Raw genomic sequence first — 27,285 nt, forward strand, 5'->3', positions numbered from 1 at the left:
TTAGAGGAGTGAGGATGAAGTTAAGAAGGTAACTATTGGGTTTGGAAATAAATGATTGGATTCTCTAGGTGGTGTTGTTTTGGTAATAATATTTTTTTTGGGTGAAAGTTTTGGTAATTATTCATTCGAAAATTAATACAGTTTAATATAAAGATATTTACTATTAATATTTTTATTTATTTATGAATTTTCCTTTGCTGGCATTTAATAAAAAATTAGTATTTTTGGTAACTAATAAATGATGAGTTAGGATGTCATTAATATTAATTTATTTAATAAATTTATATTTATTAAATATAAAATATCAATTGTAGACATCATTTACTCATGTCTATTAACTTAGTGAGTGGAAACTTTTAAAGAAATAAAATATAGCTATGTCTCTTCTTTTTTTTTTGGTGAAGAATAGCTATGTCTTTTTGAGTTCATACTTTTGTAATAATAGCTATGTCTTTTTGAGTTCATACAGGGTGTGAAATTGAATGAAAATTCACCGAAACAAAAGTCACAAGAAAAAAATTTCCAGGAACCCTAAAATAAAAATATCCCACCATGTATGTTGTCATGTGTAGTCTCATCAACATGGTCATGCATCCTGCCACTGATATTCTACAGGTAGAAAAGATTAGTTTCTCGGTGACTATTTCGACTACGATGTACAGATTAGACCACCAGGCCCGTCACCCATTTGCCTGATGAAGAGTTATTTTGAATTGTATAATTGAGATTACTTTAGCATAATTGAAGACAGTAGCACACTCTTGTAAGGTTCTCTCTTGGGAATTTATTTAGTTATTTATATTTTGTTGATTGAATAAGAGCGGGGATGTTCTTATACTTCAATCTTCAAGCTTACCCAATAATTTAAGTAAAAGGAAAGGAAAGTACAAGCTCATAGGGTGATAGATTTTGGTTAACATCATTCTTAAATTCTTCCATATTATTAGTTTATTCTTGAAATAACTGTATCACATCATTAATGACATCAAACATTGGCATCTTCTTTTGCATCTATTAGGTTTGATCATGTACATAGAAGCTAAATTGGTGGCTGATTGTTTTGCTAATGAATTAAGCAGTTCTCTTCCAGGATACCTTTGTTCACTACACACCACACTTGCAAATCTGTATTGGGTTCTATTTCTAGATTTCATAGATTGTACTGTCTCTAGCTCGGGGCTAGCTTTTCTCTTTCTTAATACAATTTATTTAAAAATGAAAAAAAAAGAAAAAAAAAAGAAGAAAAAAAAAAAAAAGAAGCAGAAGATCCGATGGGATCACAAGAAGAAAGAAAGAAGAGAAGTACCCTTAAATAAAATTAAAAAAAGATGGGATCACAAGCTTGGTGAGTTAGCTCCTCTTCTTCTTCCACATCTCCAAAGCCCAGAACTCTCCAAATGACTACTTATCACCCCCACTATGTTACCCGTGAAGATGTCGGTGTTGGGTCCATGCATGACATGGAATGACACAATAGCTGCCTATGCTCAAAGCCATGCCAAGCAAAGAGCTGGAGATGTGCTCTCCCGCACTTCGGAGGCCTTCCCGTGAGAACATCCCTTAGAGTTTCGGTAATATTTTAGCTGCAATGGCTGTGAAGCTATGGGTGGATGAGAAAACATTTTATGATTACACTTCGAATTCATGTACCAGGGGGCACTAATGTGGACACTATACCCAAGTGGTTTCGAAGAGCTCAGTTAAGTTTAGTTGTTGTAGACTTGTAGGGTTCTGTACAATAATAATGGAGGACCCTCGTCATTTGCAATTATGATCCTCCAGACAACCATGTCAGCAAGCGTCCTTATTGAATTTCCTGTTGCTCTTCTAAAAATCTTCCTTACTAGTAACCCACCCACTTCTAATTTGCTACTATATTGTATTTGAAGCTAGCAACATGAGTGATAATCACTAGCTTATTATGTCTCTGGTCTGATTAAGAACTATCTGAAGAGTCCTTGCTCATGTTTAGCAATAATAAACTAGTAATAGGAAACAAGACTTGTTCATGGGAAATTCCCCGATCGAGCTTGTCCTTCCTATGATAATATCAAAGTTAAATTCTGATTAAATGAGGTGAATTATCTTCTTTATCTTTTCCAATCTTTGTTATTCCGGCCAGAATGAACCTCAAGATCTTGATAGATCTCTGATTCATGAGAGAGAAACACTCTACCATAGACAACAACCGGGGCATCTCACTTCACTGGTGCTAACTCATTCTTGACAAAATATATGAAGTCTGGTGGGGTGAGCCAAAGAGGTAGGGTTAGAAGCTGTCTCCACTCTCCGGCCGTGATCTCATCCCGGCCGGCAACGATGTGATCCTTCACTTCACCACCAAATGTCATAACATGAATCTTGAAAAGATTACTCCAAAGTATCTAGGGAGTTTCCCGAAAAACCACACCAACTGAAATAGTGCTGAAATTGAATAAATTGCAGCCAGCGATTGCTGGGTTTTAATGGAACAGCCTTAATGTGGCACTAAGGTACACTTCCCATGTTGTTTTCAAAAAATTAAGAATTCAGATCTTTTCCATCTAGGGATGTCGTCTGCCCATCCATTCATCTGCCTAGACCGTTTGGGGGGCCATGCTTCAGTGTTGCACAATTAATGCATAGTATTAAAACTGCCTACAGCCGAGATCCAAAGTTAGTAAAAAAAAAGGGCAAAATGAATGGTCGAGATAGACCACAAGTTTTGATCCTCACCATGCGCATCACTGAATTCAAAAGCACCGCCGGATAGACGACTCATAACTGCTTGGTAGCCGCATAGGTTACATGTCGTCTATCCAGCGGCTTCTGCAGATGGACCTCGAGAAGAGAGTATATTAAAATAAACCCAGCATAATTTAAAAATATAAAATAAAAAAAATTCAGCATACAAGTTTTTCCATTGAACCGCGGTTATGAAATTGCGGTCTTCAATTTCATTAGATGTTTAGAGCTCACAAAATGTTGAAAATGGAAAAAATAAATGATAATATACATTAAATACAGTTGGAAAATTGGAACAAATGTTTAACTTCATGGACAGCAGATTAAAGTTGTATTTTATATGATGATTTCTTAGACTGCATTGACCTGGATGAATAGTAGCTCTAGGGTCTGGGATGTATATATGAGTTGCAAGGAGGGGTTTTTTGAAATTTATAACAATCTGGGAATTTTTCACTTCGATTCCTTGAGATTGATCAAAATAACTTCTTATTCAAAACAGATATACATGTAATTTTCAAAAAAGACCAACTAAAGATATACCTTGATTTTTATAACTAAATTACCCTTATACCCTCTTATTTTTCTTCCTTCAATTTATGAATAAACTGAAGCATAAACAATTTAATATCGAAATAATCTTCTAACTGAATATATTAACCGAAGATAAATTATTCATGTCAATTAACTATGCCTGCAATTATGCCTGTTGTCAAGAAGCTTTGTGGACTCGACAATGTTGAGAAATATTTACAAAGCTTGCTTTCTTGTCAATAGAAGATCAGTTTGTCATGAACAATTTTGAAAAGCAAAATAAAACAAACTTGTCTAATTACCAAAATTTCAGTTGATGGAAAACAAAATTCCTTTTTCCTGCCTAAGTTGTACGCCTATACCTAAGCAAATAAAGCCAAATTCGCTTGGAAGAGGCTCGAAAACGCAACCAGGATTTGAAAATTATTTTCCTTCTTTAAAACCCTAGATGACTCTTGACTACAATCAAACTTTATAAAATTGGCTTACGTGGCTCTTCTGGTATCCACATCCCAAAGATCTGGACAACTTTTGATGAGCTAGCACAATACATTCCCAAATCTCAAATAGCATGACCAATCGAGTTAATAGAGGATCTTTTTACCTTAGCAAAGGCGATTACTAATGTTCGAATCCAATTATCCCAAAAGCAGGAAGTCCAAGCTTATAAACACATGGGAGGTTCTATTCCCAGTTGAATTATATAAATACCCTTTGTAATATCACTTTGTTTCTAATAAAAAAAAATAAAAATTGGGAGCAATTTTTGTCATCACGTCACACGTACAGAGAAGAATTCATGAGTAAAACAGTCTTCAAGCCAGGGCCTTAATAGCAATCAGAAAAGTTTGAGCCAGGCCTGCCCTGAGAAGTTGCCTCCGGTACACGTGCAATCCGGTCTCCCAACGACTCCCTGTTTGCATATTTCTGGAAATCCATAATATAAACAAAGATCCATCTCTGTTGAAGTTCAATCCTTTTCAAGATTCTCCAGGCTGCTATGGCTTTTATGTGTATATTCACAGGGACTTTGCATATCCATGCAAATTATTCATGACAAACTGATCTTCTATTGACTAGAAAGCAAGCTTTGTAAATATTTCTCAACATTGTCAAGTCCACAAAGCTCCTTGACAACAGGCATAGTTGCAGGGACCTCCAGTTGGAATGTTGAATGTGATGCATCAGACCCGCTCCAGGAAAGAAGCTCCTTTCTAGCTTCTTTAATAGCTGCTCTGGTTGCACAGTGAACTGAGACAGCCAAAAGTAATGGTGGTTCCCCAGAAGCTGCATGACAAATTTATCTTAAGAAACCAATCATGATTGAACACTTACAATGTTCTGAATTACTAGCTAATTTACACTAGTTAACTACAGTAATTACAACATAACTGCCCTCCACCCACCACCACTAAGAAAGAAAGAAAGAAAAAAAACACATGGTATTCGAAAACAGCAAGATTGAAAAATACTCTTTGCCGAATTCAGCAGCAACCATTGTTGAGCAAGAAGAGGAAGATAAGGATGAAAAGGTCAAAGTAATGAGATAAGTAGTAGCGGGTATGAATAGGGAGTTATCCAACAGATCCGCAACATAGCTAAAACTGGAGGTGAACATAAAAGGAGGAAAAGCTCAAAAGATATTTTCAGATATCGCTGGCCTAGAAGTTTAATTTAGTTCCATACCTTCAGAATCAAGACAATCTAGATGCACAATTTTAACCATATCAAACGGTTCAGACATTGTAGAAGTACAGAAGCTAATTTCATAGTTAACCTAACTTCCCATAGTTTAGCCCATAGAAGCCTGTATAGAAAACCAACAGGTTGAAGAAACATCATGTATGTAATGCAACCCTAGGCTTATTCTTAAGCAAAGAAGCCCAATCTGATGATGAATCTGTATCACATTGTCAATTAGAATGAAAAGCAATGAATGCACCAGCAGAAAGAAGTGATACGGTGCTAGTTTAAGGTGCCAAAAGAATATACACCATCCTCAGCAAGGATTTGCTTCTATATGGCCCACTCTCTTTCCCGTTTACAGTTTCAATTTCCATGGCCAGAATTGGAAGAGACATAATAGGATCAGTTTTGTGAAGTTTTGTTTGGGGGAGGAGAGAAAGGAGAAAAGAAAGAGAAGGGGGGTACTCATAAAGTCATAATATGGGTTGGGACTCGATCTGCAAACCCACAGTTTTGGAAGACCTTGGGCACAGCCCTTCCAATTAACACCTACTAGTCAAAGAAGGGAAAATGGCTGCAGCACTACAGAAATAATAAGAAATGCTTGCCAAGTAAAGACACAGAAGCAAGAAGTTCAAATGGTTCCTAATTTCTAGGCCTTTAATTGTGTGATATATCAAGAGGTTCACACCATTTGAAAAATAAAGTAACAAAATAAACCATACAGCGGCTCTTGGTCATCCATCTATCTTCAATCTATTGTAATCTCATCTAATCACTAGACTGAAAATCCTCTTCTGGTTAGTTAAACCTTCACGCCCTACACAAAGCTTTGCCATTGGAAATGCAATATGACAAAACTAGCTGAATACATACAATTTACTGCGGTTTGGATCATTATTGTTTTCCATCCTCGGCCACACAAATCAAAGTGGGCCCACTGCAGGGTGGGTCCATGAGATTACACATGCAGGATACATAATAGAACATCTTTTGGGGGAAGTGCATGCAAATATACTATTATACACACAACTCAGACGAGCGGACAACTAGAGACCATACCTTTGGAGGAGAGAACACGTCTCTGGTGATGTCCACTATTCCATATCTCCACATTGAACTTTTTGGGTATCGTGTCAATGGTTGGAATCTTATATGTCCAGGTACCCTCTGACACTACCAATCCATCAGAGTTTGTCAGGTACTCTTCCAGCATGAAAAACCCAATCCCTTGAACAAAAGCACCTTCAATCTGTAGGAAGTTATATGCAAATGTGAGGTGACTAATCATGTTTATGGTGGGCAGTAAATTAAAATAAAGCATCCAATGGGTCTTCCTACAATGTCTGGATTAATGGATTCAACTTAAGAATAAATCTAGAACCAAAAATAACTTGAACCATTGTCATACCCTCTTAGACTACTCCAAATTTTTTGGGACACTCCTAGAAGATCATTTGGTTGATTAAAAACATTCAATCTGGGAGATTTGTAGGACTAATATTTTCCAGTGTATGTCAACAAAATGAGAGTAGCACATCTTACCATTCTACAATGATACAAACTGTCAATAGTAGCTTCTTTTGGTCATTTTCCAAGGAAAATTTACTGTACAATTGCATTAACTTTTTGAAAATTATAACACAACCTAGACGGCGCATCACACAAGAGAATTATCATTCTATCCAAAGAAAGAAAGAGAGAACAGTAACTTAAAAGAGGGAGTACAATGCAGATAAGATTTTAGCTGAACAAACCTGTCCCAAATCAACAGCAGGGTTCAGGCTCTGTCCACAGTCATAGATAATATCTGTTTGCAGAATTACGGTTGCTCCAGTAAGAAGGTCTATTTCCACCTGTCAGTCACACAACTAATAGCATTAGCAATTAACGTTCTAGCAACCTGACATAGTCACAGATTGGCTACAAGATAACCACCAAATCATATGCCAACTGGAAACTGAACCACTAAGTGTGAGTCCTCTTCCAATTGACTACCCAAGCAGGTACAACACCATATCATACATTTAATGAAAGCTCCAACATTGAATAAAGCCCACACGGTGAATATCTTGAGAGACAAGGGAGAATATAAAGATGATATATACCAAAACTCCAGAATCTCCTCACTTCACCCAGACCTCTTAATTTTACAACTACCATGGACAGTATAGCACGAGTAACTGTTCATGTGAATAGTTGCTAAGGCTGATATGGGTTGTGGTGTGAAGATTGGTGCTGGATCTTGGTGGAATAATCCATTAGAAGCTGTGATTAATTTAGTTGGTATTTTGACTCTTGCAACAATTATATCTTTTCTTATTAAATGTAAACTTGAATTAAAAGTTTGCAAAACTCTGACAAAATTGATGACTCATTAAGGCCAACTGACACATGTAGCTCTATTAAAAAGAGAGAAACCAATTAACCAAGAGGCAATACACTACTTGCACTGACCAGGAAGGAACTAATTTAATGTTTCCCCTCTTCGTAAAATAACTCAAAAGCCCCCCCTCCCAAAAAAAAAAATACAGACTACCCTAGGCAGAGGAGCTCAACCACCAAGAAGTCTCAAATTGATTTCACTTCTCAGGTCAAATAAAACCAAATAACCTGCTCAAGAACCATCCTTTTCAGTCCAGTAGTTTCATAGAATGGATAGCATCTAGAATCCTCTTATTGATCATTTTGCTCCGCAACCAGTTAGCCAAGACAATCCTTCAGCTCCATGTATTTCTACACCTCAATTGCAATACCATCACATCTTAACTGCATTAGACGCTTCTCAATGCCCTTTTGGTGGAATTGTTTCAGTGTCGTATATTCCTCCTAAATCATGACCCCCTATATGGTTTTCATGAAATAATTGATGTAACATTTCTTATAGTCACCTCATCCTTCACAAAGACACTTTGATCATTACTCTTATGTCTTAATGCATCTAAAACATTTTGCTTTCTATTATCCTCTCTCCAGCGAGTTTTGGTGTGTATATATATATATATATATATATATATATATATATATATATATACACACATATATAAAAAAATCTATATACCTGAGTATATAGACCAACCCCCCCCCTATGGTATCAGAGCAGTTTTCTTCCTTGTGGAATTGTGTAGTATTTTCTTTCATATCTTGGTAATGAAACAAGCCCTAAGTTAATTATAAGATTATGTTCCAAATTTATTCATGTTTCTTTTACATGATAGATAGATTAGCTGTGTACAAACATCTGCCAAAACCAGATTGTCTTCGTGACATTTTCAATGAATATTGCAGATATATAATTTATGATAGTTCATCAGATTTGCATTATTTGCCTATGCATGTTAAAGATGCTATCTATGAAAAAGCTATATCTTCTTATGGAGATATTTATCTAAATTTTGAAAAAATTATAGATAAATATGCAGAAAATTTTACTTACAGCTTACCTATTCTAGATACTCATATGCAAAGATATTTCCAAAAGTATTCTAATGTCTGATTTGAAAAAATTAGAATATCTTGGTCTTGAGATAGTTGATACAACTAGTATAAAGATTACCTCTTTAGATAAATACAAGATTACTTGCCATTTTCATTCTATGCATTTTAGGCATAAACTGCATAGTAATAAGCATGAAGATATTCCTGACCAGATTAACTGTTTGATTGATCTTTTGATAAGTCTTTTAGAAAATCTAAAGAAAGATTGGGAAATGGTTGAGAAGATTCTTAGAATTTTAGCTAGTAGTATTGGTGAGAAAAATCTCATACTAAAAGATATTGAGCATAGATTAAGTATAAAAGATTGATAGTTCACAATTATGCGAAATTTAGATTATCAATCAAAAGATTGAAGATTATAAAAACAAGGTGCCCATAGTTAATTTTTCTAAGATACCCTTAAAGGAAGAAATTAGAGAATTAATTACTCAGTTAAAGAGATAAAGAACCCAAAGATATTGAAAAACAAACATTGTCTAATTTGGAAAAATTAGAAAATAAAGCTAAAAGAATAAGTCTTCAAAGACTCAAACCTGTGACTACTTGGCAACAATGATTCCATTTGATTGATGTTAGTAATTTTGGCGTCCTTGTGACATATGCTACTTCATCTTCTGAATATTTGTCTACAAATCCAATTGTAACTGTCATCTCCAATGAACTCCCTATAACTCACAATCATCATTCTCCTTCCCATTTTTGGCTGTCCCAATTTATTTTATCGATTTCAGCAATAATATTATCCCTTGTATCTAACTTTGCATTTAACCATTCTGGACACTTTTTTGGGGGGTTTGAGGGGGGGGGGTATTAAGCACCATTCCTTTAACTCCCCCCCCCCCTCTTTTTTAAGAGGACAGTTATTTCAGGAAAGAAGTGCAAAGTATCAGTATCTTTACCTTTCCCCAACACTTTAATTATCCTTTTGAGGGTGCTCTTTTCCACATGATTCTATTTATATATTAGAAGTTCAAATAAAAATAAAATAAAAACTTCAGTACTGTGTAGTATTTCTTAACTACTGCTATGGTGGTCAAAGTCAAAGACCAACCAGCACTAGTGCCCAACAAATCAATCAAAAGAATGCTGTGGAGATTGGAGAACAAAAGGAAATGAAATTGAATCAGTAACAAAATCTCGACCAAAGGATCATCTACAAGTACAACCCCTGTTATGCACAATCTACATAGAAAGAATCTTTCTGTTATTCCTGATAAAAGAATGAGATTGGTCCATTGAATTCAGTATTCTACCCGAATGTCTTCTTACATAGGTGCTGTTTAATTTCACTCTTAACACTCGTGAATTTCTTTCCCTACAACTACGCTCAACTGGTCAATGAAATGGTTCTTGCTAATCCACAGCAAAGTCATCCAACGCGACTCTCCATCTTAGACCACTATATCTGGAAATTGCTTATTCTTACCTTAAGTCCCTATGCTATTTTTTTGGTAGAAAGGTTTATACTTCAAGACATTGGTGAACATATTTCCACCCATGCTGTTGGAACACTTCCTTCTTCTCTGTGCCATGGAAGGCAATGGAGCAAGCCATCATCCAATATTCATAGATCCCCCCAGTTCAATATTATTTATAACTACTCCCAGGTTATAATGCAGACAACCGCTTGTAAAGAACACCAGCACTAATTTTGCTTCATTTTTATTTTTTTTAATTTGAACCTTTCCAGATTACTCTTCTTGTTGCTCTCTCGACCATCACCTTGTTCCATGAACCAAAGTTCTGCACAGAGTGACCTGATTAGAGCTTTGGCAATGTCACTGATACTCGAAAACTGTACACACCCTGCTTTGTGGGCTTACCCAAAGCAGCCCATTTCCTCATCTTGATGTAAGCATCCCCCCTGTTTAGCGAGGATAACACCAATTCTGATCAGCTAGTATTTTGTAAAAAAGAATCCTTTGCTCTTGATTTCTCTAACAGTGTTACTGTTGTATTAAAATATATTACAAAATGCTAGTTCAGGATTCAATCCTTATGATAGTTCCAAATTATCAATGCCAACAAACCAGCTGAAACAAAAACCAATGCTACTTCACGGTGCAAATAGTAGTTCAAGAGAAGACCAAAGGGTGGGGGGGGGATTACATGAGAATGTGTCATTTGTACTCACCTCGCTCACAGCTGCACCATAGTTTAGATACTGGGTGGAGCTTACATCAGGAACATAGTAAGCACTTGCCGATAAGTTCACAGCTTGAAGATATGCCTGCAAAACGTAAATGCATTCAATTGATGCACAAAGAGAGAAAAACCAAGAGGAAGAGAAATAAACTGCCTCTTTACCATGGTCCTTCGAGATTTTCTATTCTCTATGAAATTGATTTCTTGAGTCAAGTTAATTTTGACAGTTACGTTTTATGGCTGTTAAAAGATAATTTTTGGACTCAAAAGAACCAGTACAAGATTACTTTGCTTGATGTTCTAAAGCTTTCAAAGTAACATATAATACAGCTTAAGACAACAGTTCTGAAGTCTTGCTTGCTTTTCTAAGAAGCATTTAAAATAAGTGGGAATTTGATTTTTAATCCCAAAACCATACAAGCAATCTAATGGTAGTCTACGAAACAAATTTGTGTCTCCATTTCCTCAAGTCACATTATGCAGCTAGAGTTTCGACTACTTTTTCAACAAGTAAAGTTTGCATGCAGTGGCGAGAGGTAATAAAAAAATGTGCCTTCTGAGAAGTATTCTTCACATCCATATACTAGAACACCAATAGGATGGGTATTTGATTGATAATGCATGACGGGAGTCACGGGACCAAATGTGCAAAAGTTATCCCCAAATTCTCTGTCAAAAGCATGGATGATACTAACATTTTTCCTGTTTCTAGTCCAATAGAAAAGAGTGAGAAACATCTCTCAGATTGTGAATTGTAAAAGCTAATTGGAATAGATTCTACCTTGGTTGTCAGAACTCAAAATGAATAGTATGACTCAATTGTTAATTGGTGGTTACCTCTGGCCAACTGCTGATAGCTATCAACATTGAAAAACAATGTGTCTTTTCTCGTCAATATGGCAGGTCATTTGGGATAGAACTCCCTTAAATAAACCTCTCTGATCCACCACTCATGCAAGGCCTGAGGGGTGAATTAGTCTTCTTGGGGAACCGGCCACAGTAATGCTATACCAATGTTCAGTCTCACAGGATAATGGTTTTGATCAGTTCTTCAACCCAATTTCTGAACTTGGTAAATGGTTCACATGAAGTTCTGCTCAGCTAAAGTGGTTAAGCATATTAGCTTTCAAATTGAAGGAAGTTCTGTTAGACAAGATAAGGATAAAAAGTTTTTCTGAAACAAATAAGCTCACAACTTCATAAATTGGGAGATGGGTGGCAGATTTGGGTGACAACGTCCACTGGTGATGAAGTTCAGTTTCATGTCTGTTAACTTTATTCTTTGTCACTCTCTTCCCCTTTTGTGACATAACGACCATCTATGTTTGCATGTAATGTAGTCCTATAAACTGAGAGATAATCAACAAGGAGCCTTATTCTTCCAAGAACTTGATCAGAACCAACTTATGGGACAAAATAGGTTAAGTTTAGGTAGGTCAGATTAGGTTCGTGGATAGGGTTTATGGTGTAGCCTCAAAGGTCCATAACAGATATCAGAAAACAAGTAATTGAGGTTGCCATAAGAATATGTCAAAGCAGGTCACACTTCAAACAGGTTACAAGAGTTTTGAGGCGCACACAACAATTTTCAAAGCTGAAAAAGTCACCTGTAAAATTAACATGTCCCATGAAACTGTACCCATCTTCTCCTGCAACTTTTCCTTGATAGGAAATAATCTTTCAACCAATGCATTGCAGCAAAGTCGAACAGCTTCACAACTTGACTCAGATGTGGTACTACCAGAAGTAAACCCTCCCTGAACTAGGCTTAATGTATCTGCTTGAATGACCCGTACTCTATCCAAGAGGTTGCTACTTTCATCAGGTAGTACTTGGCTGAGAGCAAATGCTGCCATCTGCTTCACCTTTGTCCAGAGGCCCTGGCCCAGCTCAATCCCTCCAACTTCAACAACAACTGAACCATCATTGAGGAGGCTCACTTTTCCTGGTGTTGGCCTTACCATAACTTGATGGACAATAGGTACCTGTGAAATTCCTCTCTTCTTCCATTTGTTACAATTGTTGAATTGTCTTATTACTTCAAATCTTTGGTGGAAGTCACACGAGCTTACCAACCTATCCATCACAGACGGCAAAGTATACTCAAATGATTCCCCCGAAACTCCTTCATAGAAAACTTTAAGACTCTCAAAAGTGTGGAGATTTTTGTCCCTGACAGAATCAACTTCCATGGAAAGAATAGATGCCACATGCTCGATGACAGCCTCAGCAATATATGAAGCCTGTACCTCTCCAGGTCCCCGCATGGCTGACTTACTAGAATGGTTTGTCTTGCAGACTTTCATATTAACAGACAAAGCTCCCCAGTTATATTTCTTCAGTGGACCCATCATATTATGTGGAATTACTGGGCTTACATCCTCAGAAATACCTGCATTAATTAATACATCTAGGTGTAAAGCCGTGATAATTCCACTAGATTTGAACCCCACACTGTAGTTTACTTTCATAGGATGTCGTCCTCCTGCCATCCTCATATCTGTCTTTCGATCGAGGTAAATTCGGACAGGACGCTGAAGCTTATGGGCTGCAAGTGCACATGCCGTGGCCACCTAAAACATATTTAACAATTTGTAAGAAACAGGGGGAAAAAAAAAAGGTGTTCACTGAAGGACAAGTCCTGAGTTGCCAAAGGATACTGTTCAATTAAAGAAGGCAAAACTAAGAAAAATGTCTCTACATCTGTTTCCAAGGCCCATTTCTAGGTACCATAGAATAGGGATACTCACAGGCAGAGACCTTATGGCTTTTCCACCGAATCCTCCTCCAACCCTCCTAGTAATAACACGGACATTATGATGAGGTAAACCGAGGCATTTTGCAATCACAATCTGTGCATTCTCAGGGCACTGGGAGGAGCTGTAAACTACCATGCAATTGTCTTCATCTGGTACAGCAAGGGCAGTTTGTGTCTCCATATAGAAATAGTACTGTGATCCAAGTTGGATCTGCAAATCACCGTTCAAAAATGACATCAAGGTAGTTAATAGTAGGAGACTTGATTGATTACTCTAAGAATTACTTAGCCACAAAGACAGCCATAATGGAGCAATAGCTCATGTGTGAACTGTCACCATTTAAAGGATAAACTGGAAGAAAAACATCCAGTGCTGGGAGAAGAAAAGGCAAAGAATAAATGCTTTTACAACATCAAAAAATAAATAAATATTTAAACAGGAGCAGTTCATAAAAATTGAATTAAAAAGCAGAGTTCTAAGTTAACTCATAGTACATACTTTGGGATTGTTGGGTCCTAGTTGTGCTACCAGTCTACAGTCAATGCCTTAAATAAAAGAAGAATAAGAGAATCACCTCAGCAGAGAGGATCCTGTGGTCTGCTTCTGCCATTCCTTTGGAGAAATTGCCAATGGGTTTTGGGCTTAGGAATGGAGGGACCTCAAAAAAACTGGATTTGTCAACAGCCTCCTCAACTGTCAAAACAGGTGGTTCTAGATTTTCGGTGTCATACTCAACCATTGCACAATTGGCAGCCACGTTGGCATGTTTCTGTGTATCCGCAACCTACACAAGCTTTCAGCGACTAAATTACTCCCCCCAAAAAATATCATAAAATGAATATACATTATATATAATTCCAGATGAACCTAATCATAATTACCACAAATCCAATTGGCTGGCCTGCATACCGAGTAAAATCATCAGCAAATAAAGGTTCCGTACCAAAAATACTCTGAGCTCCAACATTTTCCCCTCCTTTTGGGATTCCTTTAACTGTAATAACCCCCACAACTCCATCTGATAATGATGTGGATTTCAGCATAATACCCTTTACTCTTGCCAAAGGTTTTGTGCTGGAAATGAATGATCCATAAAGGCAATCCTTTGGTGAAGGAATATCATCCACATAAACAGCCTCACCTAATTATCAAAATATAGAAATTCAAACATGAGAGCAACACCAATTAACAGAAGACGTAAAAAAATTTAATTGGATAATCCAATAAAAAGCTACTGATTCTTCTCCTTCTTAAGCTCCATACAACTTTTTCATTCCCTTTTAAGAGTGAAAATGGGATATTCTCCATGCAACCCTTCCTGGTTACATGATGTTGTAAGTTGTAACCCTCTGAGATGCATGATGGACTGAATAAAACAAGGAACAATAATGTAATTTAAGCACAGGAAATTTTCAACAAAGGCGTGTAAAACCATGTTTTTACCCCTACAGTATGAATGGACCAAATGAGACAAGGGGCAATTACGTAATCTAAGCGTATGGAAGTTTCAACTAGGTTCATGCTACTATTTATGTACCCTTATGCTACGAAGAAGCCAACCTCCCTACATGCACAAAGGGGGGGGGGTGAATTCATTATGATGGCAACCTCAGTGCAACCAACCATATGATTACACAGGCCAGAGAAACACACAAAAATTTCTTCTCTTACCAAAGAATAATTGATTATATAGGTGTGATCATAGGCTTTCTTATTATTAAACAAGAAAGAAATAGAAAGATGAAAATGAACAAAAATCCATCTCTTTTTGCAGATAAGCAACAAGAAACCCTTTCACAAAGATAGGACAATCATGGACAAGTTTAGTATCCCTCACTCCCAGTACAGGCAAAAAAACACCAAAAAGAAGAAAAAGATAGAAAATATAAATTTGGTTATACAAACCAGAAGCTTGGATCTCAGCACCAGCCTTCGCTGTTGGTTCACCAACTGGATTATAATCTCTGACAACTTCCACCACCTGCTTTGCAGAGGAGAGCAAACTTGGCTTTTTAATATTATCCAATTTATGAAAATTATTCTCCAGTTTGTTGCCATTTGGGATGCCATTAATAGCTCCATTTCCACCCCTTAGAATTTCACCAACCCCAGCAACCAGAGGACGAAGAAAATCAAAAAGAAAACCAACACCCAAACTTGACCTGTAAGCAGGATGTGAAACATGGTCGTCAGGTATTATAATTTCCCGGAGTAACTTAACAGCATCAAATAGAAGAGCCACACTAAGCAATTTGCCAGTTAAAAACTCCTCAACCCTCCTTGCTCTTATTGCATGTTTAGTCCCATAGGCACCAAAAGCCAAGTGTAGGCTTTCCAAGATAACTCCATCACAATCTTCATACTCAGAAACCTGAGCAAAAAATGCAGCATTGAGATAGGGCAGTGCATTTCCAAGGGGTCTTGGTGCAGCCCGATAGGTTTCAAAGATCAAACTGATTTGGATTTTGGAGGAAACATTTCTTATTTGTTCCCAAAATGGGATTCTAACAGTCAGGAGTATGGTTAAAGAATTAATGGGAGGGCTCTCCAAGAATTCCTCTAATGTAAGCTTTAATCTTTTGGTTCCAAACTGTAAATCTACAGATGCACCTGCAGCAAGAAGTACAGTTGCAATATCTGAAGGAAATTGATTTCTTTGCGCCATGACCAAGTTGCCCCCCAAACTTGCAGTATTTCTGATGTACTCAGAGGCAATCTTATCCATATGATCAGCAATTTTGTTAAAGACTGCTTCTTCATATCCAGGAATACCTTTGCTTTCTTCCTTCAAAGCTTTGATGACATTGGAGATTGAAACAGCTCCTCCAATGTCAATCCCTGTGCTATCCCTTCTGATGATAGAAAGCTCAGGGATATGACTTAGATCAATGTACTTGTTGTAGTGCTCAAGCTCTTTGTAATAGCCCATTCCGGTGTTACCAACAACTAGTTTTACCCGTGTCTTGTTGTCTGCTTCTTCAAGTCCCAATAGGCTCTGCAGCTCCTCAACACTAACAGGACTATGCCAGGAATGATCTCTTATATTCAAAAGGGTATTGTTTTTTATTTCTTTTTTCAAGAACTCAGGAAAAGTACAAACGCCATTTGTATGCCTATAAGAGGGTAATCTACCAACATCTTTGTTCTCCCCCTTACTCCAAAAACGATTAAGACCCAGATCTTCCAAATCAACATCAGCTGCAAAACTTTTGCAGGCATCAGCAATTGGTCGGTAACCAGTGCACCGACAGAGATTGCCAGCAATAGCCTTCTCAGCTTCTGATACAGTGAGCTTGGTAAAACCTGGAGACGACTCTGGTCTTGAGGTCTTTTCAGAATTGCAGAGAGCAGAGAAAAGGGACATGCACATCCCAGGCGTACAGAAGCCACACTGTGAAGCATGAAAACCAGCGAGTCTTTGCTGGATTGAGTGGAATCCATCTCTACTGTTTCCAAGCCCTTCACTGGTGGTAATTGAGCATCCATTTAAGCTGCAAAGAAGAGTCAAACAAGAACTGATTGTGAAGTCCTCGACTTGGTCAAGCACAGGGTCATACTTGGACAGAAGAACAACACATGCTCCACAGCCACCTGCAAAAATATTTGTTTTGTATTAAATCTGAAAGCAAACTGCATTCCACACGGTATTTCAGAAATCAAGCGTTGAAATCCTGTGCTCTAAGTCCTACTCTGTGAAACCAAATAAGTCCGAAACCTCTATCCCTTCAGGAATCCTAAAAAATCCTCATTGAAAAGTTAACCATCACGAACACGTCGAATTCCTCAACTTACTAATGAGGAAATCCAAACCGTAAACACCCAAAACTGAGCAGAAGAATCAACTCAAAGGGGATAAAAGGAAGTGTATGAATGATTGTCATAAATAAAACAGTGAGTAAATGGTTTCAAGAACCGACGACAAAACAACAAAACATACCTAGGAAAAGAAGGTTGGCAGAAAACGGCATAAGATTCAAAAGAAAGAAACCCAACAGCAATTACGAGGTAAAAAACCGATGATCGAATGGGTGGATAAGCAGAGAGAAAGAAGTGACCTTCGCCACAACTAAGCTTAGCACTTCTGAAACGCGTCCGAGAGCGCAAGAAATCAAGCAAAGTAGTAGAAGGTTCGATGCTGGATAATTCGAATCTCTCGCCATTGATAGCAAAAACCAGCTTCTTCTCTCCGATCCCTTCCATCCCCGAGTTCCGCTGAGTATGTTCTGTCACTCCTGACGCCGACTTCATTACTTCGATTCCTCAAGCTTCCCGGAAAGGACAAAACTAATAATTAAAAAAGAGTGAAGTTTTGAGAAAATGGAAAAATAAATAAATAAACAGATTATTTGCGACCGAATCCAGAGAATTTCCATTTCTATTTCTGTAAGGGGACCGAATCCAGAGAATTTCCTTTCTCTTTCTGTAACGGAAGGAACTGACTAACTGAGAAGAGACAACCTAAAATGTTTTCCAGTCCACTGAATTTCCTTTCTCTTTCTGTAACGGAAGGAACTGACTAACTGAGAAGAGACAACCTAAAATGTTTTACAGTCCACTGCCACTAAAATGGAAGTCACGTGCCACGTGGCATTACTGACTTTAGGTTCGGTTTGACTAGGTTCAATTTGACGGATTCACCTCCTCTGTAATTTCTTTCCGCAATTCCTCACAATTTCCTTCTAGGATTGTGTCATGTGGCATTTAAGTAATCCAACGGTTACCCAATTCAAACTAAAATTAAATGTTATTTAAACCCATCCATAAATTTGAATTTTATTTAAACTCTTGTTGGTTGACCGTTGAATTACTTAAATGCCACGGCACAATCTTATGAGGGAATTCGATCTCCAATGTTGGCAACAAGTAATGCATGTTTAACATGCAACATCCAAGTTCAATTCGGGTGGATAAAATTTTTTATTGCGCAGCATTGAACTACGATTAAAATAGAATGAGTGAATCTTAACCACTCAGTTTCAGTTTTTTTTTTTTTTTTTTTTCTCATTTTTATAACTTTTTCAACTATACCTATGTGTATCAAAATATATATACCCAACTCAAGTTTAGATGAGAAATTTATCAGGTCCATTTCTTTGTCATAAATGGACCATCAATTTTTTTTAGATGTGTGCCATATAATGTGACTATAAATGAATTTCAACCATAGGACACATGACACACATCTACAAGGAAATAGATGGACCATTTCCTTGTCAAAAATAGACATGATATTGTTCCAGTTTAGGTGGCTTTAACGTTTGGTTGGTGAGTTGAACTTGAATGTTCCCCATTAAAATGGACAACACACATTGGCTGGAAATACTTTCCCCTTCGAGTTGCTGGATCAGCAGTTTGGGTTGGAAAAGGGTCCACGTGGGCTTGGTTTTTTTGAAACGCTTGTACAATCGTTAGACCCATTAGTATACTTTTAAGGCTTGATCCTATATCCTTAGCCCAGCCCAGGCCCAGGCCCAATTCTAATCAGCCCATAACGGACTTAGCCTGATTGGCTCCCTCCACCAAGGAGCGGATGGGGAGGAGGAAGAGAACCCTAAATTTGTTATTTAGTTAACCAACGACCTAGGAAGACTTCTCTCTATCAATTCCTCTATATCAAGAAATCAAGCGGATAAGCCAAAGGATGGGTGGTATGTCATCCACCCTTTTGTTGTTGAATAGAAATCACTCGATTGCTAGGCAGAGAAAGAACTACACATATTGTTGTCACTGTCTTTATATTTTTATATACTTTGTTTTCCATTTTTTTTGTTTCCTAAAAAAATCAATTGATCTTGCAATATAATTATAATAAAATGCTATTTAGATAAAATTGATTTTTTACCATTGGTGCATAGGCTTAATCATTATAAATTTGGTAAGGGCGGTTTGAAATGAAATCAAGAATTTAAAATGAAATGCGATTTTAAATCTATAAATTTCAAATCTACAGATTCATGGTAACTGTTTGGTTAGCCTCAAACCTATCGAAGTTCATAGAGTTCCATTGGGTTACTTAGCATGAATCTGCAAATTTCATCAATTTTATACTTATGGTGAAATCCATGGATTTCACCCAATACCGATGAATGACTTAATTCACAATTTTAGACAAAAGAGTGAAATCCCTAGATTAATATCATGAATCCAGAGATGCTTTACAACTAAACAAATATAAATCTTCAATTGAAATGAAATCCCCTAGATTCAAATAACCAAATAGACCCTAAAGTAATGTTAGTATTCTATGTTTTATAGATCTTATTTTGGTGCTTAGCTTTTACCCAAAAAAATTGATGCTTAGCAACTTGATTGTTGTATTTTTTGGTACAACAAGTAATCAATGTATTCAACAAAGCATAAAGTGAAAAAAAAGACCCTTATAAGATAAGATAAGGGTGGAAAAAGTTTAGCGAATAAAATTAATAAGTAGTGTGAATATATTGACAAAACCAAACCATTCTTAATCATGAGAAACCATGGAGAAACGAAGTCAGAAAATTTCAAGAAGAGACCAAATTCCTATAAAACTATTAAGGTTAAAATTTTGACTCCAAATCCTGTTCAGACTTTGAGTGAACTATAAGAAAGAGGAATGCATGGATTAGTACTATCAAGGCAAAACTTGTCTCTTAAAGATACAATACAAGATTCTTAACGAGCTTGCACCTTACTACAAACCTTCAATATAATTCAAAGTTACAAATCGTTGCTGGATATCCTTAATTTCAAGTCCTGATCATTAGTTTAGATCTTCCCTAGCAGAATTTTGGGTTCTGATCTACCTCATGCAGAAAAGATCAGAGAGAAACAATGGGGTGTGAAATTCAAAAAGAAAAAAGGGAAGGTTCAATCACGCAGATCCAATAGTCCCATGGGTCCAAGGTCGGTGACAGAAAAGATACTTATCTTTGGAAAGTAAACACCACTCCCAGCACCTTTAACAGACAAATGCGTAAACAAATCAAAATATGATAAAGAGAGAGAAAAGAAAACAGAGTAGAGATGGAGGTTTCACAGTAGAAATGGAGATAAAAAAGCAATTCAGGAAGAATCTTTCAACCCATTAGCCGGCCAAAGTATATGTTTTTATCATCACAAGCAGAAGAAAAGACTGGTGTTACCCGTTCCCCAAGGCTGCTTGCACATGAAGTTAAGCACCTTTCCTATCGTCTCTTCTTCCTTTTCCTCCGTTTCCTACACGGTTACACCTAAGAGATCCACTAACCCAACACCATCTCTTCTCTGTCTTTCATTTGTTTCTTTAACTTTCCCTTCTCTTTTATAATCCAATCACCTTATACACACTTGCCTCTCTTCCCTCTCTCTCTCTTTCTTGAAATTCTGCTAAATCATGCAATAACGTAACAATCGCCATGGCTACTGTTCAGAAGCTCATCGTGGAGGTGGTTGAAGCCCACAATCTCCAACCCAAGGATGGGCACGGAGCTTCCAGTCCATACGTTGTTGTTGATTTCCATGGCCAGCGGAAACGAACCCAGACACTGCCTCGTGACCTAAACCCTACATGGAATGAAGTGCTAGAGTTCAACGCCGGAGGCCCATCTGATGTGTTCGGTGATACGCTTGAGCTTGATGTCTACCATGATCGCCGTGTTGGACCGACCAAGAGAAACAATTTCTTGGGTCGGATCAGGTTGAATTCCAACCAGTTTGTGCGGAAAGGTGAGGAGGCATTGATTTTCTTTCCCTTAGAAAAGAAAAGCTTTTTCAATTGGGTGCAAGGTGAGATTGGTTTGAGGATTTACTACGTAGATGTGGTGGACCCTCCGCCAGCTCCGGAGGCTCCTCCGCCACCCGCGGTGGAGGAAGTGAAGGATGAGAAAGAGAAAGATAATCCACCAGAAGCGGCTGAAGTATCTGAACCACCACCGTCTGGGGAGCCGCCAGCACAGGAGGTAGAGGAAAAGGCTAATGTCGATGCCACGTCATCGGAGCCACCACCGCCGGAATCTAACCCCGCACCCCCGGCGGAGGCAGCACCACCACCAGCGGAGGAACCTGCACCACCGGCACCGGAAATTACCCCTGAACCAGCAAAAGACCCAGAACCCGAAGTAAGTGAAAATCCGGTGGACCCACCACCAGAACCCACGCCTCCTGATACTGAAAACCAGGCTGATCCGCCCACAGTGGTCCCATTGCCTGAAGTAAAGTTTCAGAGAGTATCCGCTCCCGAATCTAAAGTTACCCGATTCAACCACCCTCGGCCGATCTACCCGCCACAAATGTCGGATAATCTGAATTTCACGTCCGATCCTTCAGAAAGAATTTCAAACGAGCGATGCACTTATGATTTGGTGGAGAAGATGCACTACTTGTTCGTCCGAGTCGTCAAGGCCCGATTCCTTCCCACCAAAGGTTACCCGGTGGTCGACATCGCCGTTTCTAGTACTCAGGTACAAACCAAGCCGGCCCGGAAAAGCAACTACTTCGAGTGGGACCAGACTTTCGCCTTCAGCCGCGATTCCCCCGAGTTGGCCACCACGCTGGAAGTCTCCGTGTTGGACGTGCCCACGTCGTGTTCCAACTTGGACTCCGATGTGGCAGGGAAGTTCCTCGGAGGGATTTGCTTCGACGTAACAGAGATCCCATTACGGGACCCACCAGATAGCCCACTAGCTCCGCAATGGTACAGGTTGGAAGGAAATGGCTCCCGCAATGGAGATCTCATGCTGGCGACGTGGATTGGCACCCAGGCTGATGAGTCCTTCTCCGACGCGTGGAAAAGTGATACTGCTGGCAACGTTAGTGCACGTTCCAAGGTCTATCTCTCGCCGAAGCTGTGGTACCTAAGAGCTACGGTCATCGAAGCCCAAGACATTCTGCAGGGTACGGCGTTAAGGGAATCCAGCTTTCAAGTCAAAGCTAAATTAGGTTTCCAGGCACTGAAGACTAAAGTCTCTGTCAGTCGTAACGGATCGCCGACATGGAACGAGGATCTCTTATTCGTCGCTGCCGAACCTTTCGGAGATGAACTAGTTTTCTATCTGGAAAACCGCCAATCAAAGGAATCGCCTGTTTTGGGTATCGCCAGCATACGACTAGCAACGATCGAAAGGCGCGTGGATGACCGGAAGGTTGTATCACGGTGGTTTGGCCTCGAGGATGGTGAGAAGAAGGTTAACAAGGGGCGTATCCACCTCCGCCTATGCTTCGATGGAGGATATCACGTGATGGACGAAGCGGCTCACGTGTCCAGCGATTTCCGTCCGACGGCAAGGCAGCTCTGGAAGCCCCCAGTTGGTACGGTGGAGCTTGGTATCATCGCATGCAAGGATCTTCTCCCCATGAAGACAATCGACGGCAAGGGATCCACCGATGCTTATGCCGTCGCCAAGTATGGTCAGAAATGGGTGCGGACGCGTACGGTCGCTGACAGCTTGGATCCCAAGTGGAACGAGCAATACACATGGAGGGTATACGATCCTTGTACAGTGCTCTCTATAGGAGTTTTTGACAGCTGGGGAATCTACGAAACGGACGGTTCTAAAGAACCCTCCGTGATGCGACCCGATTTCCGTATCGGTAAGATTCGGATACGTATCTCAACGTTGGAAAAGGGTCGTAAGTATAGGAATACGTATCCATTGCTTCTGTTGTCGCCTACGGGAGCGAAGAAGATGGGAGACATAGAGATCGCTGTACGGTTCGTACCTGCGGTTCCCACGCTTGATCTGATACACGTGTACACGCAGCCGATGATGCCGAGAATGCACCATATCAAACCACTCGGAGTATTTCAACAAGAAATGTTAAGGAACGCAGCGGCGAAGATCGTGGCCCAACACCTGTCAAGATCAGAGCCGCCGGTGAGGCGTGAAGTGGTATTATACATGCTTGATGCCGATTCACAAGCTTTTAGCATGAGAAAGGTACGTGCGAATTGGTACCGAATCATCAATGTGGTTGCTGGAGTGATCGACGTGGTCCGATGGGTGGAAGATACGCGTACATGGAAGAACCCAACAGCTACGCTGCTGGTGCATGCATTGTTGGTGATGCTGGTTTGGTTCCCAGATCTAATAATCCCAACGCTAGCATTCTACGTTTTCGTGATCGGTGCATGGAACTATAGGTTTCGAGCGAAGGACCCATTGCCTCACCTTTGCCCTAAGATTTCACAGGTGGATGCAGTGGATCAGGAAGAGCTGGACGAGGAGTTTGATACAGTGCCAACCAATAGATCATCGGAAGTGGTGCGAGTGAGATACGATAAGCTGCGGACGCTAGGGGCGAGGGTGCAGACATTATTGGGTGATTTGGCAACGCAGGGAGAGAGGGTACAGGCGCTGGTGACGTGGAGAGATCCAAGGGCGACTGGCATATTCGTGGGGTTGTGCTTTGTGGTGGCGATGTTAATGTATTTGATACCTACGAAGATGGCAGCAATGGCGGCGGGGTTTTATTATCTACGCCATCCGATGTTCCGAGATCGAATGCCACCGCCGGCATTGAATTTCTTCAGAAGACTTCCTGCGCTGTCCGATCGCATCATGTAGGAACTAGGAGTAGCAAAGGCATGCACGTGTCCTTTAATTTTTGACTTATTCCTTAACTGTAATGTAACGTATTTCGTTTCGTTTTTTTTTGGTGTCATAAGAAAAAGGGCAGGTTTCTCTCTGTTTCTCCTATAATAATGACATATTTACTTCTAGGGATAATTATTATTGCCTCCCTGTACTTTGATTTTATTACTAATGTATCCCCTGTATTTTGAAAAATTACTAATCCAACCTTTAACTTTGTCTATAATTACTAATGCCCCCTACTGTTAAGTTCCGTTAGTTTACTGATGATGTGGCATCTCCATATTTTTTGAAAATCCCAAAATACCATTTTACTTATTTCTTTACTTATTTGCCCTTTTGTCAAGTTACAGTAATACCCTTAATTAATTGTAGAGAAAAAAATTATCATAATCTGTTTTACTCTAAAAAAAATCACCAAAATAAAGAAATAATAATTGAATAAATTTAAAATAGAAACCGAAGAGGAGGGAAGATAGAATTCAACTCAAATTTAGAAACTGAATATCACCTACTTTGTTAATTCCTTCTCTGACAAGATTTTGTGGTTTCGTCAATGGTGGGTTAGTAAAGCGGTTAAAAGTCTAAACTCCCATGGGGAGGTGTTACGTTTTGTTTACAATATTAAAAAAGCACCAGTCCCCCAAAAAAAATAAAAAAAATTGTGGTTTCCTTCCCTACGTATGCTAGAGGAGAAGGTGGGAAACCAAATCGAATTTGAATTTTGCCAATTTCTTTAATTCAAAATAAATAAGTTTAGTGAAGGTGGAAAACCAATATTTTTTTAATTCAAAATAAATGAAGTTATGGTAAAATTGACATTTAATCTGGTTTTTATAAATGGGGTAGTATCGTCTTTTGATTTCTTAATTTTAATGAAGGACAAAGTGGACATTACATATTCAAACTTAACGGCTACTTAACACCGTTATGAGGAAGGGGGGCAACAGTAATTTTGTAAAGAACAGGGTTTTATTAGTAATAAAATCAAAGTACAGGGGGGCAACAGTAATTATCCCTTACTTCTATTATGAGATGAAAGAGATACATGCATATTACATACAAGAAAGTGCTAATGTAAAGCGATGGTTCTAGGCATCGGTGTTATATATTGTACATTGGCAATATCATATGGATTTATGCACTATATAGGCAAGGAATAGTCTAAAAATACATATTTTGACAATTATTAAGGGCAAGTGGCTGATTCTATCAATATCCGCAATGAATCCAATGTGATGTTTGATTTTTATGTTAACGACACCCATTCTAATACTAATACACTAGAAGTGTGCATACACACCAACGGGGGTTGGTCCAAGTGGTAAGCAGGTTGGTCACCTTAAGCAAGATTCTAGTATCGAAACCTTGTGGATGCAAAAATCCCCGCTCGGAGACTCACCCACCACAGCCAAGTGTGCAATCCGGGTCGAACACCAGATTAGTTATAGCAAAGTCTTGGAAACTGGGATTGGCAACAAAAAAACAAAAAGAAGTGCGCATACACATTATATGCAATGTTTCTATTGAGTTCTTTTGTATTCCCTTTTTCCTTTCTGAAAACAATATATCACATCTTCTGGTCATTTCTTTTCTTCGTAATCACCCTTCAGTGTAGGAGTATTAAATTGTTTTCTATGAGTAATCCTCATACGGGTAGTTTAATATGTAAGGAGAGAACTTTTTATTTTTACAGGATTTAATCTTGACTTCAAGAAGATTCAAACTTTAATTAACTTCTTAATATAGTATGCTGGTCTTTACCAACTAAGCCATCCACTTGAAATCACTTTATATTATTCTTATTTACAAATCAATCCCAAAGGCACAAACGTCTTCCATAAAATCAAATTTGAAAAGTTAAATGAGAATCATTAAATGGTTGAAAACAGTGGGTAAAAACCATGCTTGCCATGGATGATATAACATTGCTTGCTTAAAAGTCTCTTACGTCCAATTATATTCACATTTAGTTAGACAACCATTACTGTAAATCATATAAGCACTAGCCTCTCGGTCTGTGAAAATTTATTTGTATTCAGGAAACTTTGATGACAATTTTCATGGTTACATAGTATAATCAATTAAGACAAAATATCATGAGGACAGTACCACGATAACCATATACTCAAATATCCACTCATGTACTTCATGTATGCGTGCATTATATTTTATTCTTTGTATAGGTTTTTTTTTTTTTTTTTTTTTTGAATTGCTTCTTAAAGAATGAACTGATGAGAAAAGTGGGTTTAAGAAAAAAATTTATAGAACATGTAAAACGTTTTCATATGAATATAATTCGGATGGTGAATCTCTCATACCACCCCTGCTAGCAAACTATGTAAACTTTGCTCTCTCTTGTCTTGTGTACTTGATCGACAACCTTTGTTTTTATGCGCGTTCATTTTCAAAACGAGTTTATCAAACACCCTTTCCAGATAAGAAACAATCTCTCAGTACAAAATCATACAATGACGCTTTAATTTACACAATACAACTGGTTTCCCAGAACACAAAAGAGTCCTACTTAGCTTTCCCAAACTTTACTTTGTCATCTGCTGAAATTTTATTTGAGTTAAAACCATACATGTAAGCTCAGGAATTTTAGGGTTTACAATATATGGGCATCCCACAAGCGAACTGTGCTGCACGCATCTCTGGAGAGGATCTGCAACTGAAAAAGTCACCCATTCTGTGCAGGTGCAGAGCCTATCATGTCTTATTCCAAGCGTAAGTCATATGCAAACTTCTATGCAACAAGAAACATAGAAAATGAATGACTTTAGGAGGGAAACGCACACAGCCTCATGCATGCGCACCATCGTCCACAAACACATGCATCCTTTCCACCTAACACCCTACCTTCCATTCCAAAATATAGACACAAAGAAAGAGAGCCTTAGTTAATGTCTTCATTTCATCTTGTGTTCTTATTGAAGAGATTGAAACAACAAAAATTGCAGCAGAACTTGAGAGTTGAGATTGGTTACGGTACTAGCAAATAATTAAATAGTAACCTAACATGTCCTTATTATATGTGCAAGGCTTGTTACTGTAATGCACCAGATATTTTTTTTAAAGGATTTTCACGTATAAATTTGCAGCTAGTAAGTATAAAAGTAATAATCAAAGAAACCCAAAGAGACTTACTGATAAGATAGCAAGTTACAGGAATATTATCACTATATATCTGGAAATATAGGTCATTATAGCTGCATGGTTATGAACTACTCATGTATCTCCACCTGCTAATTAATAAAGATGAAAATTAAGTTCAGAGCTATGGAAAAGTTTCATTCTTTCTGGGAGAACGTAGGCAAACAAGAAACAGTACAAGCCTCAAAGGATATACGTACCCAATCAGCAGGGGAGATCCTCACAGCTGAAAACCC

General features: G+C 38.4%; 2 protein-coding genes and 1 pseudogene across 2 annotated transcripts; 2 read left to right on the forward strand and 1 right to left on the reverse strand.

The window, feature by feature from the left end:
* The first annotated feature begins 1,026 nt into the window (after positions 1-1,026).
* On the forward strand, positions 1,027-1,811 carry LOC149027957 (basic form of pathogenesis-related protein 1-like; annotated as a pseudogene).
* A 2,061-nt stretch (positions 1,812-3,872) lies between these two features.
* Positions 3,873-17,867, reverse strand: LOC149027958 (abscisic-aldehyde oxidase-like). The gene is made up of 10 exons (XM_089167255.1): positions 17,402-17,867; positions 15,252-16,937; positions 14,228-14,487; positions 13,921-14,130; positions 13,338-13,556; positions 12,195-13,160; positions 10,577-10,672; positions 6,702-6,800; positions 6,007-6,196; positions 3,873-4,545 (listed from the first exon to the last, which is right to left on the reverse strand). The coding sequence occupies exons 1-10, from the start codon at positions 17,592-17,594 to the stop codon at positions 4,328-4,330; spliced, it is 4,137 nt and encodes a 1,378-aa protein (XP_089023381.1). The 5' UTR covers positions 17,595-17,867; the 3' UTR covers positions 3,873-4,327.
* A 2,533-nt stretch (positions 17,868-20,400) lies between these two features.
* LOC149027959 (C2 calcium/lipid-binding plant phosphoribosyltransferase family protein) lies at positions 20,401-24,242 on the forward strand. The gene has a single exon (XM_089167261.1). The coding sequence runs from the start codon at positions 20,720-20,722 to the stop codon at positions 23,864-23,866; it is 3,147 nt and encodes a 1,048-aa protein (XP_089023387.1). The 5' UTR covers positions 20,401-20,719; the 3' UTR covers positions 23,867-24,242.
* Positions 24,243-27,285: the final 3,043 nt, after the last annotated feature.

Source organism: Hakea prostrata, chromosome 1 (genome assembly GCF_041222555.1).
Source record: "Hakea prostrata isolate BN-2017 chromosome 1, UWA_Hpros_2, whole genome shotgun sequence".
Taxonomy (NCBI): domain Eukaryota; kingdom Viridiplantae; phylum Streptophyta; class Magnoliopsida; order Proteales; family Proteaceae; genus Hakea; species Hakea prostrata.

Bases quoted from the DNA above. Each gene is read 5' to 3' on its own strand.
- LOC149027958 (XM_089167255.1), bottom strand. From the start codon at position 17,594: ATGAAGTCGGCGTCAGGAGTGACAGAACATACTCAGCGGAACTCGGGG. The intron at 14,131-14,227 runs GTAATTATGATT...AAGCTTGTGTAG, and splicing joins GCCAGCCAATTGGATTTGTG to GTTGCGGATACACAGAAACA. The intron at 6,801-10,576 runs GTGAGTACAAAT...TGTGACTGACAG, and splicing joins ATGGTGCAGCTGTGAGCGAG to GTGGAAATAGACCTTCTTAC.
- LOC149027959 (XM_089167261.1), top strand. From the start codon at position 20,720: ATGGCTACTGTTCAGAAGCTCATCGTGGAGGTGGTTGAAGCCCACAAT.